The 15245-nt window shown below is 50.0% G+C and overlaps 1 protein-coding gene across 3 annotated transcripts in view; it reads right to left on the bottom strand.

Annotated features, from left to right (window-relative positions):
- Positions 1-15245, bottom strand: part of FGF12 (fibroblast growth factor 12) — a 238928-nt gene that overhangs the window by 108976 nt on the left and 114707 nt on the right. Inside the window, exon 1 of one of the 3 annotated variants that reach the window (XM_075098954.1) lies at positions 2468-3721. The exons of 1 other annotated variant lie outside the window; for it this stretch is intronic. In XM_075098954.1, the coding sequence (XP_074955055.1) occupies positions 2468-2666 (199 nt within the window). In that variant the 5' untranslated portion in view covers positions 2667-3721. Of the gene's footprint in view, positions 1-2467; positions 3722-15245 lie in introns of those variants that run through there. One more of the 3 variants, XM_075098955.1, reaches the window with a different exon arrangement.

Below are 15245 nucleotides of genomic sequence, written 5' to 3'. Positions count from 1 at the left end.
CCATTTCCAAATGTGATTGTACCCCTTTTGAACATGGATGGTTCTCACGGTTCCTTTCACTGAGTTGCAAACTACTGAGCTAGCATACCATTAAGTACACATAATCACTGAGGTTGCAGGTCGCTGCACAATGAATGTATGCACGTTTCTTTAAACCAGTTTAAATTCATTTGCATGTCATTTTCTATGCAGAAGATCGACTCTGCAATGAATAAGTTATCTGGGCACAATACATTTCTCGAATAAACAATCCGAGTAGCAGCAAACTGAGTGGCACGCTGCCTTCTGAGCAGCACACCTGAGTCCAAGAATAGGATTTACCAGGGAATTAAATCTCTATTTAAAAGATGGATACAAGGAACTAAAGCAGACACAGTCCATAGCCTAGGAAAGGACACTTGAATTTTTCTTCAAAGCAACTTAATTCCTCTACTTCTTTAATTTTATAAAATGAATACAGCACTGGTTACGAGTGATTGACTGACGGCTCAGAAGACTGCAGAGCACTATTTTTACAATCCTGAGTAGCACTGATCCTTCTTCTAAGTCAATAAAAAGTCTTCCTCAAATCGCTCTGGTCTGTAAGTTATTGAACATCTTCCCCAGCATGAAAGTCTGTGCAAGTTGAGGGAATTCTTGAAATTCATCAAATCTTCACAGGCATTTACTGAGTCCAAAGGAAGCAGAATTGGACCTGTGCAGCTGGGAGCACTGTGGTAGGACCAATAAAGAATCACCAACCACACCCTGCTGTAAAAGTCACTCAAACTTTAATGCGACAAAGCATCTATGGCAACCAATCTATCTAGGTAACAGGTCTTGACTTCCCACCTTTTTAGTCCTTGGGGGTCCACATTCAATAGCAGATAGAGATGAGGAGGAAAGAGGAATGGGAAAAGATTTCATCAGCTCCCCCTCTTGATCCTACAAAGAGTGATTCCTGAGCAAAATTACACACTTTTTGGGCAAGAGCCATCTTTTGGTCTGGGCTTACAGATTAACTAATACCTAGGATGGTCAAGCAAGCTAGCAGTCATCCTAACTTGAGTCAACTGAAAAAAACCAAAAAGCACCTTTTTTCCCTTTGAATATTTTGAGTCATGCTATATTTCATATATTTTGCATCCTCCTTTGTTAACTGCTTTAAAATAGACCATTAAAGAGTCTGATTTTCACAGTTTAACCCATGCATTGCAAGCCTTGAACCATTTTGCTAGCTAAATATAGTCCCTGCCCCACAGCCTGTGAATCAGGGGTGCTGACAGCAATCCAGAGTAATTAATTCTTCCCCCTTTGTTGACAACAGCCTTCCATGGTGACAGGCTTTCCCCCTATTTCTTTTTATTTCTCACCTGAGTACAGGTCATGTACCTCAATCTACAGACCAGAAGATCAGCTCTCAGCTAGCTCTGACACTATGCTGTAGTCATGATTGACAAGACTTCAGATGTGGAGAAGGGGCTTCATGAAGAGACTAATCAACAAACAAAATATTAATGTATATAGAAAACATGGGAGTGTTACACAGGTTGATGGTACATCACAAAGAGCTGAGTAACATTCTTTTTTAACCATGATACTAATGGACATCTGAGAAAAGTACATGTTCACGGCAGCTTCTCAAACCAATCATTTTCTTACCTTGTGATTTAAAGCAGTGAAAAAAAAAAGGAAGAATAATAATTCTACGGAGAAGTCATGGAGGGCCTACTCTTGCCAGGTACTGAGTTCTCACACCTACCAAGGACAGGTGAGAGCACAAAGCACCGCTCAGAACTAAAACTGTGGGTGGTGGGACTTCATCGTGGAAATGTGAGCAACACGTACACTAGGGCTGAAGTTTTCTGCGAGGAACCAAGACCGAGCGCACACACGCACAGAAAGAAAAAGGAAAGAAAGGAAAAAAAGACTAGCCTAATATGCATTTCTAGGTCCTTGCAAGCTACTATTAGGTGCAACAGTCGTGCAGCTGCCATCTGGAAAGCAAATGAAATTCCCTACAGAACTCTGCTCGAGAAGTAGCACTTGACGGATCTAGTTATCAAATGACCACAATCCTAACTGATACTCAGTTTATCGATTTCCTTGTCATTATGCAATAAACGAGAGGAGACTATTTAAAAAGCGTACCTACAGGGAGGCGGAAATGCACAATTCTGAGTTAAGCTGGCACGGATTAAGCGGCAGGGTCTCTCCGGCCCAAGGACCCACTTTGCTCACGCTTCGGACAGCGGGCGGAGGGATGCCGGCGGCCGGTCCGTGCCCACCCATCCCACCACCCCGGCGAAGGAGACCCGCCAGGATCCCGCCCGAAGTTGAGCGCGGAGCAAGCCCGTCCCCAGACAGCAGCCGGTAGCGCCGGGAGAGCCCCGGGCCGGCCGCCCCGCTCCGAACCGCCACCCCGGCGGGGTCGGGGCTGCCCCACGCCGCGGCGCGGGTCCCCACGGCCCCGGCCCGCCGTACTCACCCGGTCTCCTCCTCACCGGCCTTTTCCTGCCGCTGCAGAAGCGCACTTTGCTGAAGACCCCCAGGACGTGCCTCTCGCAGAGGGAGCGCCCGTCCTTGCTGGGGCTGGAGCGGCGCTTGGAGGCGGACACCCGGTCGCTGTTGGACTCCCTCGCCTGCCGCTTCTGCCGGATCAACGAGCTGGCGATAGCCGCTGCCATCGCCGCTCATGGGCCCCCCGCGCCCTCCGCGCCGCGCCGCTCCGGGGGGCGCCGCCCGGGCGCGCTGGGGCCGAGCCGCCGCCGCGCCCCGCGGGGACGGGGGACGGGGACACCCCGCTTAACGCGCTGCAGCCCCGAGTCCCGGCGCCGGGGAGGGCTCAGCCGGCCAGGCGAAGCAGTGAGCCCGGGCTAACAACCATGGCTGGCCGCTGGACCCCGCCGCCCATGGGTCTGTCCCCGGGGAGCGCAAATCCCGGCGCGGGCGGCCGTCGGCGAGACCCCCGGCCGGGCTCCCAGCGCCTTGTAAATCCGGGAGGCGACTGCCCCGCTTGCAAAGGTCCGCCGGCGGCAGCTGTGTCCAAAGGGGGTTGGGGGGGGGGCGCGGAGGATCCGCGGGTCCCTGCGGCGCGGCGCCGCTCCGCTCCGCCCGGGCGCAGGCGGCGGCGCTTCCTCCCGCCGGCCGCCCTCCGGCGAGGGGCCGTGGGATGAGTCAGAGCCCCCCCGGCCCGCGGCGAGCCCCGGCCCCAGCGCGGTGGCTCCCAGGCGCGGCGCGGCAATGCGCGCACATGGACGCGTCCCGCGGCTCCGCTCCGCTCCCGCGGCCGGGCTCAGGGCGAGCCGCGCTGCATTTCTATTTGCACTCCTCCTCTTCCTCTTTTCTCCCCCTCCCCACTCCGCTCGCAGAGAGGGCGGGAGGGGAAGGAAAAGGCAGCCACGGGAAAAAACACCAGGCCAGCAAACAAAGAAAAAAAAGGCGATACGATAAAATTAAATGTAAAAGTAAAAAAAAAAAAAAAAAAAAAAAAAAAAAAGAGGCGTCCCGGCCGCGGGTGCGGGCTCACATCGCCGCAGCTCGGCGCCCCGGGCTCACAGCGCCATGGCTGGCGCAGCTCCCCCAGCCCTGCTCGCCGCCTCTGCCCCGGCAGCGGCTCTCCCCGACGGCAGCAACCCACATCGTCCGGCCCGGCGGGAGGCCGCGCAGCGCTCGGCCCCGGGGCGGCCCCGGGCCCGGCTGCCGCGGCGGGGACGGCGGCGGGAGGAGCGACGCGAGGAGGAGGAGGAGGAGGAGGAGGAGGAGGAGGGCGGGGGGGTGCGGCTGCCGCTGCTGCTGCTGCTCCGTGCGGGGCTCAGGATGCTCCGCGGTGCCGCCCGACGGCGGCGGGGCGAGGAGGAGCCTAGCCGCGCCCGCTGCCCGCCCGCATCCTCCGGCCCGGCCCGGCAGCCGGGAGGGGAGGGGAGGGGAGGGGAGGGGAGGGGAGGGGAGGGGAGGGGAGGGGGGGCGAGGCGAGGCGATGGGAGGGAGGGGCCGGGGAAGCCCCCCCCGAACGCCCACGCCGCGTGGGGCTGCTGCCAAGGCGGCGGGGAGTCCCGCAGCCCCACGGCGGCCGGGCCGGGCCAGGCGGAGCGGGGCGGGTCGGTGCCGGCCGGGAGCTGGGCTCCGCGCTCGGGGAGAATTGCAGCTGCTCCCGCTAGTCCTCCTCTACGCAATCCTACGTGATCGAGGTTTGGATGAGAAAAATCGCGCAGGCAGAGCGAGGCAACTGCAGCTCCGCGGCAGCTCTGCCCCCCCCGCCCCGGGCAGCCCCCGGGCCGGCCCGCCGCCCCCGCGGGGAGCCGGGCTTCCCCGGAGCCGCAGCCCCGCCCGACCCCTCCCAGCGACCGCAGGCGCCTTGTGCAGCCGCCCCGGCCCCCGCCTCGGCCCCTGCTGTAGGCGCCCGAGCACGCAGCCTGAGCCGCCGAGCATCCCCATGGCTTTACCTGCTTCTCCGCGCAAGCAGAGACGGGGCGACGGCCCCCGGCACTCCAGGAGCCGCGCTGCGGGGCTGGGGGCGTCGGTGCCCCGTCTGGGGAGCGTGGGGGCCGGCTGCGGCCGTGGCCACTACGGGCTGCCTCTCGTTGGAGCGGTCCCACGGCAGACCACCAGTTTATCAGCAGGTGCTCTGCTGGGGCCAACCCGCAGGAGCTGGACGGGCTCCCTCGTATCTCCAGCCACAAAACTGCACCGGACAAAATTTAAGGCGCAGAAATATGTGTTGAGTTATCCAGAGCAATAACTGATGTTGCTGCCGTAAGAACGGTGGTCTCCAGATTTCAGGTTGAAGTAACAGCTAACGAGTGTATGTGCAGGAGGTGATGACCAAGATACCTGGGGGAGCATCCAGCGGTCAGGGTAGAGGAAGGCTGAAGAGTTGCCCCAGTTACACTTTGGCAAGTACCAGTGGCAGGACAAGACTAATCCAGTCCTGAAGGTGTAGGGGTGAAGCATGTACCCAGCTGAAGAGGGCATTTTAAACCTGTTGGTGACACCCCCTGGGAATTATCAACTTCAGCAAAATAATCTTTGTAACTGCTTTGTTGCAGGAACTTCAGCTCTAAATTATGTTAATGTATTGGGGAAAAAGGCACGTGGAACAACCGCCCACTATGTCCATAAAGAGTAACTAAACTCTGGCATTACTTCCTGATTTTCACTCTTAGTGCCTATGCATGCCAAAATGAGGTGGAATCAGGTCCTCCAGGAGAAAACAAGGGATGAAGATGTTAAAAACCAGTTGGGAGACTGTGCTGGTTCTGGCTGCGATAAAGTTAATTTTCTTCACAGTAGCTAGTATGGGGCTGTGTTTTGGATTTGTGCTGGAAACAGCGTTGATAACTCAGGGATGTTTTAGTTCCTGCTGAGCAGGGCTTAAACAGAGTCAAGGCCTTTTCTGCCTCTCACCCCACCCCACCAGCGAGTGGGCTGGGGGGGCACAAGGAGCTGGGAGGGGACACAGCCAGGACAGCTGGCCCCAGCTGACCCAAGGGATATCCCACACCATATGGTGTCATGCTCAGCACGTAAAGCTGGGGGAAGAAGGAGGAAGGGGGGACATTTGGAGTGATGGCATTTGTCTTCCCAAGTAACCATTACAATGATGGAGCCCTGCTTTCCTGGAGATGGCCGAACACCTGCCTGCCGATGGGAAGGAGTGAATGAATTCCTTGTTTTGCTTTGCCTGCGAACGTGGCATTTGCTTTAGCTATTAAAATGTCTTTATCTCAACTGATGAGTTTTCTCACTTTTACTCTTCCGATTCTCTCCCCCATCCCACTGTGGGGGAGTGAGCGAGTGGCTGTGTGTGGGTTAGTTGCTGGCTGGGGTTAAACCACAACTGCTGCCAACTTTTTTGAGCAAATTTCACTGTACCAATCAATAAAGATGTTTCTTCCATTTTCTGCAACTATAACGCTTCAGATTTTAATTTTCTCTGCTGGATTATTTCACTTGACATCAAAGAATGTTGCAGTACAAGGTACAGGCATGGCCCAAAGAAAGCTGTTTGCAATCAGAAAATCACTCTCTGAACCGCCAGCAAATTATCCAAAGCTTCATCTTCAAAGGATGTGAGTAAATCTCATATCTTCCCAAGAAAGAGGTTTTCCAACTATACATAAAGATACTTCTTTGCCTGTAGTCTTCAAGTCTCTGGCTAAAGAATGCTGTTTTATCCCCCCATATTAGATAAGTTTAAGTTATTTTGACATGCGACTAATTTGTTTTCTCGTGTAGCTGTAAACTAGGAGCAGAAGCTCAGCACTTAAAAATGATACTAATCAGCGATAAAGTTGGTCACAGGGGTTTTTTTTGTTTGGTTTTTTTTTGTTTGGTTTTTTTCCTGGTGTTTTGTGGATCTGAAAAGATGGCTGCTGCAACTCTAAGAAGAAATGCTTCTGCCAGGTCTCTCTGTTTCTGCAGTGTTAGAATTAAATTAAAGCAGAGCTTGTGAAACTGAATATAATGTTGCATTTGCTAACAAGCAGGTCTGTCTTTATTTATAGATGGCCAAGGAGTCCACGGGGTTTGGTTCTGAACACAGGCACAGTGCCATGAACTCCTGGTGACATTACTGGCATGTGCATCTGCTCTGCACCACTTTGGATCATGCCCCAACTTCACAAAAATTTCTGAAGAGCCCATGCTTTTATGAACACCAAGCAAGCCCAGAGCAGTCTTGAGCTGGAGAATTGAAGGCCAACCTCATCATGCTCCTGCACTGTCATTCTTGCAGATGAAACGTTGCCTATGGTGGGCTGCCAAGCGAAACAGAAAAGCCTCTGTGTGCTTTGGTCTCTGCCAGTGGAAGTTCTCCCCTCAATTTCCATTTGGGTAAACAGGGCTCAAAACACCTCCCATTTTCATGTGTATCAGCTACTCCTCTTGATGGTAGTGCAACCTACGCTGTTCCATACCAACTAGGCTCTGCTGGATCCAGGGGCTGCACTCCTCATTGCCACCAATGGAAGCCGAATTGTTTGACCAAACCGGGCCAATACGGCATTTTTCCTTAAGGCATGTAATTTGTTTTTTTTACAAATGTATGTATCTATATTTAATGTAATTTTTCTACCCTGCCTCTTCTCTCCTGGGCTCCCTCCTCACCTCCAGTCCCAGTCTGGAAAGCTGCACATGGCACACTATGAAGAGGGAAGGAGACAATAGCACTGATTCATAAAATGAACTAGCAGGACAGTGTTTTGATCACGCTGGAGAGAGATGTCAATGCTCCTCCTGCAGTTTGTGGAGAAAGGCCCCATCCTGCACACAGGATTAGGCAGAGGGTCAGGGTCCCCATGGCTGTTGGAGGATCAGACTCACAATGCTTAGACTCACCTACCCCACCCTAAGCATATACGAGCCTATGCATTAGGCACTCACTGTGGAAGGAGGCCACTACACACATTTCAAGACACTGTAATTTCTGAGGTTTTGTTCACTCTGTCCTCAGTGTTGAGGTTTAAAATGAAGACCTGGCTGAATTTCAGGGCTTCGGTGGCTTGAACAGAGAGAAGATCTAGAATTGCATTCCCTTACCTTCCTAAACAGAACGATCTATCTAGGTCAAAACGGAGGTTATTGGCATCTTTCCTTAGTGAAGTGCAATAATTCCCACAGGGTTGCTAACAGAATATCCTGTTTATTTTTCATAGAGCCTTCAAAAGCCATGGGCTATGTTCTGCAGATTCAGTCATTAGGCATATCTCTGCTTTACTAATTCTGTACACACAGAGCTAACTACAGATAGAAGTGTATGCAGGTTTTTCCCTGGTTTATCTGCATAGCTGCTGAAAATGCATGTATGAAAGTTAAGGAAGAGATTTAAATTTAATACCACTTTAAAATGTATATGTGCATTGCTGTAGTTGAATGGGGAAAAGAAAGACGCCCGTCTCTGGCCAGTAATTATGAATGGCCTAATTCACCATTTTACAGCAGCATAGCAACAAACCTCTTCCAATAGGAAGGCACTGTTGAGTTTGTAAGTCTGCATGCAGACACCTCTTAAGAATTGTACCCAATTTCCACGCTGTGTAAATTACATCTAAAATGTGCACTGCCAGGGCTGCTTATTAAGCAGAATTAAGCCCATATCCATGTTTTATTAACTTTATCCTTTACAAGGTAGACCCTTGTTGCATGTCTAGCATAATTAAAATTCATGCAGCTTTGGCATTCCCCAGTCTCTCTGTGTGGGTGGACTTTTTTTTTAAAAAAAGCATGCCTGGGTAACCTGATAAAGAAAAGAAAAGACCTTACTGTATTTTGCTCATTTTATGTGCAGGGTAATTCTGTTTACAAAGCATGGTTTTATATTTATGTTTGGATGCCTAATAAGAATTCACATGGCCACTTAAAAATATGCTGTTCGGGGAGAGAGATCTGGCCCTAAAACAGCAGTGGAGTAGGAAAACTGGCTGGCTTTCTGGGCTTTTCTCGCACAGCTGAGCTCTGAGCTGACTAGGCCTTTTAATAAACACAGAAGAGCCTGCCTGCATCATCTGATTGCTATATTAAAATAATTTATTTAATGGGCCCCTCACCCCCTTTTTGGCTTCAAAGATTCAATTAAAACAACATTTGCAACTCATCACGAGGAGTATTCATTAGACTACCCGGTGTCTTTAAAAACAGCTCTGGGCCAGGGAGAAGTTGGGCTTGTCTGTGTCTTAAAGCAAGAGGCAGGTAAGCAGTTACGCAGATTGCAGAATGAAACCACTGCTGCAAAAACTGGGCCACAAACAGCACCAACATAAAAAAAACCAACTGGAGCCCAGAAAAAGAAATAATTCTACTTGGATGTTATATGTTCATATATATTTTTCCATTTTAAGAGAGGATTTCTACTTAACAGGTGGTTTTATTTCTCCTCATTGTTATTCTCCTCCCTTGTTGCCTGTACCAGATGGAGGCAGGGAAACACAAGAATGCTTCGCTTCACTGAAGGCAACTGTGGCTGTCTAGGAATGAAAATGCCATGATGCTTCCTCTTCAAGAAGCCTCCTGTATGGCTGAATAGACTTTGTCTCCTGGGTTCTGCAAGCACCTGCTGGGAACAGCAGGGAGGTACACCGTCTCGGGTCGATTCTGCTGCCTACACTTTGCTGCAAAAGTCATCTCCCCAGAATGAAGCCTGAAAAGGAGTAGTAGCAGGGGGCATCTGAAACTGTTCCCACATACGAAGAGAGACCTCCTTGCAGACAAGTCAGTGCCTGTCCCACATGCCAGAGCAAGACCTGGGGCTTGTTCAAGATGGGCTCATCTCAAAGCTGCTGTTACCACCCCACCCCAACAGTCCTGTTCATCAGCCATTCTGCCACTGCCTTCCCCAATGGGATCAGGGCATGCAAAACTGCTGTCCTGGCAGTGATGTGCTTCACTTGTGGCTTCAGTAGTGGCAGGACTCCAAGGGAAAGGGCCTGCAAACACCTGCCCAGAGAAAGCTCCCACTCAGCACTTCAGTCATTACGGCAATGCAGGGAGGAGGCCTCACTGAAGGGTCTCCAATCAAGGAGCAATGAAAGGATTGGTACTCTGCTAGCATATAGCTAGATAACCTAGTGTGAGGCAGAGCTAAGAGCCCTCTCTTCCTGAGCAAGGGACACGCAGCCAACCAGCTGCTCCAGGCTTAGAAGCACCCACCTAAGCATATGGAAAGAAAACTCAAGTATCTTCTCGCCTCTGCTATATCTGCCAAATTTAAAAGACAGGACAGGCAGCTGCCTGCCTCCCTTTCCTCCCCCTTCCATCTCCTCTTCCTCACTGGGCTTCTCCAAACATCCATCAACTCCCTCCATCTGCCCTCTTAGAGATTTTTTCCCCTGTTGCCACCCATCTAACAGCCCTAAGCCACAGGAACTGCAAGGAACTGGAAGGAGAGCATGGACTTGAGATTTCATCCCAGGTCTTACATCTGCATTCACAGCATGCAAGAAAGGAAAAGACCATATCCCTTGTGCTTTTAATGCAGAGCAGGAGCTTGAGGCTGAAATACGTGAAACAGTGACCACAGAACAACCCCAGCTGTGAGCTTGAGACTGAATACATACACATCATTCCCTTCTCTGTCTGAAGCAGAGGCACAGTCCTCAGACCTCAGGGTAGCAGCACTTTCATGAACAAGACAACTCCTAGAACCTTGCCCTCCCTAGGAAAGGTCAGTCATCCCCATCATTCTCTTTGAATCCTATTTGATGACAGCCTGTAGCCCATTTTGGCCTACAGTTTCAATAATGCAAGAGGTGCCCAATTCCCATGGACATCAAACCTGGTTGTGTCTGCCTTTGCATCTCGCTTGCAGGTGATGTGGCCTGGGTGGAAAGGGGAGTGTGACCCCACAGTGCACTTTCAGGCCCAGGGCCTCCAAACCCCAGGGCACAGGAGGTCTAAGGGGCTGCCCATGCTCCTCCTCCCTCCCTGGGAGGATGGAAAGCTGCTCAAGCTGTGAAACCTCCTCACATTGTAACCACGCAGCCAGACACTGATTCCAACCAAAATCATTTTCAAGTGTGTTGGGAAAAGCCTTTCAATTTAAAGTTTCCATCAAGCTGACTTTGTTGAAAGTCAAACAGATCCTTCCTGATTAGATCTTGGCTGAGGCAAAACAGCCCGATTATGTGATTCAGAATGATAAAAAGGGAGGGAGAATGAAACCCCTATCACATTGCTCCAGCAGGGCTGTGGGATTGTCTGTTCCACAGCAAGTCAAGGCTTGGAGATAGGGGACATCAGCCTCCTTAATGCATGGGCGTTGCACTGGCATAGGCCAAGAGGGGAGGAAGGGAGAGAAGCTGTCGAGGAGAAATAACAAACTCCCTCCAGACCCATAAATCTCTCTATCTGCACATAATGGATTCTGCCAGACGTAAAGAGGCCTTGGAATGTTCCCTGACCCCAAACTTCTCTTGTCCCTTCATCCGGCCTCCAAACCCATAAGAAACCCAGCATTTGCAGCCTGAGCCAGGTCATATCTCAAATCCTGCTGGATCAGAAGAGCAATGCTTCAAAGGAGCAGCCCATTGCTCTGTCACTCAGCAAAGGCTCCTTGCAGTTCAGAGAGCTCGCAGGAAATGCAGTGACTCTGACAAAACCTGGTACTCCCACTGCCATCAAGCTCTGCAGAACAGGAGTGCTGGGACATTAATCCTGCCCTCAGGATGCCTCTGAAGTTACCTGCCTTCAGATTGGATCTTATTTAGCCAAACTTGCTTATCTCTCCTGCATACTGCAAGGGCATATTCAACACTAAATGTAAATATGAGATTATAACTGTCATACAGCTATGTCATACAGCTATCTCATACAGCTAAAGGTTTGAAGACTCACTCATCCCCTGCTGACCTAAAGTGCTGGGTAAAAAGGATCTGGGTGAATACATCACTTCCTCCACATACCCCGGCCTCTAAACACACCTTTTGCTATTTACATTGTAATTTACTTTCCTCCCCAGCAATTAATCAACTTTTCTATCTCCCCAATCAAAGAAAATCCCACATCCTCTCTCCCTGCACTATCACAGCTGCTACAATCCAGACACCAATAAAAATATCAGTGGCCTGGAAGCAAATCTAAGACTGCCAAGGGTACAAAGACTAATGCAGTAGTAATTAACGATCGCAGCAGATCTGGTGAAGAGACTAAACTGAACTGACATGGAAACTGAGTTCATAGAAACAAGTTTCATTTTAACGCAGCCAGATCAAACCTCTGGGGATAAATTGTGCAGTCTGTACTCAAGACTGGGTACTCTTTTTTTCCCAGAAAGCAGTGACTCTGGGAATTGGGAACCACGAGAGAGATGCAGCTGAACAAGAGCTTTCTCCACAGAACTGCGGCTAGGAGAGCCCAAGCCCAAGGGTGCATGCGTGGAGCAATGGGGAGTAGAAGCAGAAATGCTCTGTCACATTTGTACCCAGTGCAGCAAACACCGGTATCACAAAAGTCACAAAGTCTGGTTGCCAAACCAGGAGATGCAGAGATCAGAACATAGCTCCAACAGCGTCTGAGGTCTACGACGAATACGGATATAGTGAGAGACTCAAGCAGTTCAGTCTCTTTGTTGCAGTAATAAGCACATCTACAGGGGACTCACATGGGGCCACCCTGTGAAAATGCTCTTGGTACTCAGCCTGTCAATACTGTCCCCACCGACAGTTTGCTGTTGCTGAAAATCTGGCCACAGAAGAAAAATGGTTGAGATCCTCTCTAGCCAAGAGAATGACAGAGAAGTCTTGGCCCTTATTGATAAATCTCTCACCTCCCAGTAAGAACATTTTCAAAAGGAGGGGCTCTTTCAACCCAGCAAAGTCAGAATGAGATCTGGACGCTATGAGTCAAGGCAAGGCTCGTGTTTATTGTTAATAGCAAAGGTAATTCATCAAGAGAACAATATGGCAAAAGTTGTGATGGATTCTCTATCATTTCACCCTAAGAGCCAACCTCTTTCAAAAATAGATGAGCTGATATCATAGCGCACAGGGTACAAAGGACCCTGAAGAGGTCACCCCTGTACTGTGCCAGCAGCACCTTCATCATCGCTGACAAGGGTGGTCTGATCCCTGCTTAGGGACATGCAGCAGTGGAAATCCCACAGGTCCCTTGGGAATGTGGCTCTGCACCACCCTCAGCTCAGAAAGGCCCTTCCTAACACCTAGTCCAAATCCCACTGATCTAGAAGCTTCTTGCCCTATTAATATGTCTGTCAAAGAGGAATAACTGGGCTAGCTCTGTGCAGGCCTGACTCAAGTGAAGCAGGAAACCAGGCTGCGCAAGCACAGATAGCCCCTTCTGCCCAACATCTGAGACTTACCTGGGTCAGTCAGAATTAGAGCTAATATGAACAGAAATCCACTTTGCAGAAAATCTTGGGTTCCGAGGTATGTTTCTTCCCCAAGAGGAATGAAAAAGAGAACTTTTGGATCTCTCTCTGAAATGCCAGAAGAGCAAGAAAGCACACTGCTGTGGTAGAACTGCTGGTTTCACCACTTTCAAGACCAAGACTTAAGGTTCTGCTTTTGCACTAGGCACAGCAGGGGCATGAAACTGGGTCTTTAAATCCCAGTGCAACAGGGTCTTCTGAAATTACTATTTCCTTTCTCCCTCCCACAGTTTTGATAAAGTTTTTCAAAGGAAAAAAGCACCACTACTGATTGTTTGGCTGCTCCTTCTACAGATATCCATCGCAGCCTCCCAACTTGTATTACTCATACGTGTCTCCCTGACATGAACTACAGTTTTTGCCTTTTCTGCTCTCAGACGGCTGAACACCAGAAGTGCTTAGAGCAGAAGCTGCCATAGTTGCTCTAACCACTTTGTAGGGCTCTTCTCGGGCTTTCCAAGAGGAGCTTTTGAATATGGGCAACCATGTTTCCTTGCTTCCTTTATTCATGACCTCTCTACAGCTCTTGTCTTAGACAAGGAATTCCTGCGCAGTGTGACTTCTTCCCTCCTCTCTGGCCATGCTTGCCTATCCTCTCCCTTCATATGCATGTTTGTTTCCCACTTCAGGCAAACAGTGTCTCTTCGGTCTTATTCCATCACATAACACAAAAACATTATTCAGTTGGAGGGCTGTTGGAGCCTGCTATAGGCAAGCCATTGATTGAATTCAGTGTCTAGAGACAACCCCTGTAAAACAGTAGAAACAGGCATGGACCCTGCCTACCCATCAAAGTAATGTCCTAAAGCCTTCCCTTTTGAATGCAGCCAGGTCCTTCAGGATGACAGAACAGGATCCCCTCATTTTCCCTTTCTATTCCCACAAAAGAAGGCTGCAAAATTGAGAATGCTCCCTCCCCACCGCCCCAGGGACAGTGTCAGCTGCCCCTCCTCTGGCACCCAGCATGATGGCCATGGCTCCACACCCTTGCCACCTGTCCCATGGCATTTACAGGAGCCCATGGGCACTCCTGGGGCAGCTGTCTTCTGCACAACACTCCTGCCTCAGTGCAGGGGCAAGGGGCAGCCTCTGGTAATGAGACAAGCTGGCAAGGCAGCCAGCAGCACTCCAACAAAAGGTGTTGTAGCGTTGCCAAATGTTGCCAGATGCAGGGAAGCTCACAATAAGAGCATTTGTCTTTCATTATGACTGAATGCTCCTCTCTAGCCTGTTGAAAATACCATCTTCTGAGATGCTATGGGCTCACCAAAGTTCATGCAAGGTAGTATAAACCAGGGGGCAAGTTATTTGCATTTTCTTTGGCAGAAGCTTAGACATAAGACTAGCTGTGCTTGGCAATGGGAAAATGTATGAGTGTGGGGGTGGGGAGCCTAAATTAAAAGCCACTTAAGTGGGTACTTGAGTAATTATTGGGAGGCTTCTGAAGAGACACTTTTGTCAGTAATTAAGGAGAACATGGCTTTGTGCTGGGTACAGGTGGCAATATGGCAACAGAGATCATCAGCACTCTACACAGAGATGACCAGCTATCCATTAGCTGTAGAGGCATGTTGGGATTTTCTGCCCAAAGAGCATCCTTCAGAGTTGAAAGAGGGCCAGGGCAAGAGAGGGGCTAAAATCCTGATTGTCTCACAGTCTTAGATACTCTGCACTAGGGAACAGGATGCACAAAATCATTTTTATGAAGCCATCTAGCTCTCAAGGTCCCTGTTCCTCAACAGAGGTGGGTCCTGCTGATGCCTCTGTCTTCAGCAGCTCCAGAGGCCCTGAGTTCCTGGAAAACCTCCCCATCCAAAGGAACTGAAGCAAAATGTGCTGGGCAGTTCCAGCCTTGAGGTGGGTTGGCTTATGCCTCCTGTCAGTGGCATGAGCAGGGCAGTTGTGACCTGGCTCCAAGGATGCTCTCTCTCTCTTTCCTCACTTGTTTTCATAAGCCTCATCCAAGCTTTTGTCTCCCATTCACTTGGCTTCTGGGATCTTTCTGTTTCTTAAAGAAAGCCAATAATACATGCTCCCTTCCCAAATATATTATTTCTTCAGTCCACTATAGCAGACACTTCTAGGAACTGGTGCCTCTCATACTCACTCCAGCCCTCCTCAAATGCTGTAAAATGTGGGGTGCCAGAAGGTGCCCTCACATGAAAAGACTGATTTGATAATGAAGTGACTGAGAAACAGAGCAACTTCCTCATGACAAATTCAGGCACTTAAGTAATTAAGTGTGAAGATCTGCGGCTACCAGGGCAGTGTTTGCCTCTTCATTAAAGATGCAGGTAAAGAAGCTTGAAGACAGTAGCAGTAAAAAGAGCATATGCAACAAAAACATGTCCTTGTGAAGGAGCATATTTCATAGACACTTCATTAC

The sequence above is a fragment of the Phalacrocorax aristotelis genome, chromosome 7 (assembly GCF_949628215.1).
Source record: "Phalacrocorax aristotelis chromosome 7, bGulAri2.1, whole genome shotgun sequence".
NCBI classification, from domain to species: domain Eukaryota; kingdom Metazoa; phylum Chordata; class Aves; order Suliformes; family Phalacrocoracidae; genus Phalacrocorax; species Phalacrocorax aristotelis.
The sequence above is the reverse complement of the archived record's forward strand: the minus strand, read 5'-3'. Positions and strand labels throughout refer to the sequence as shown.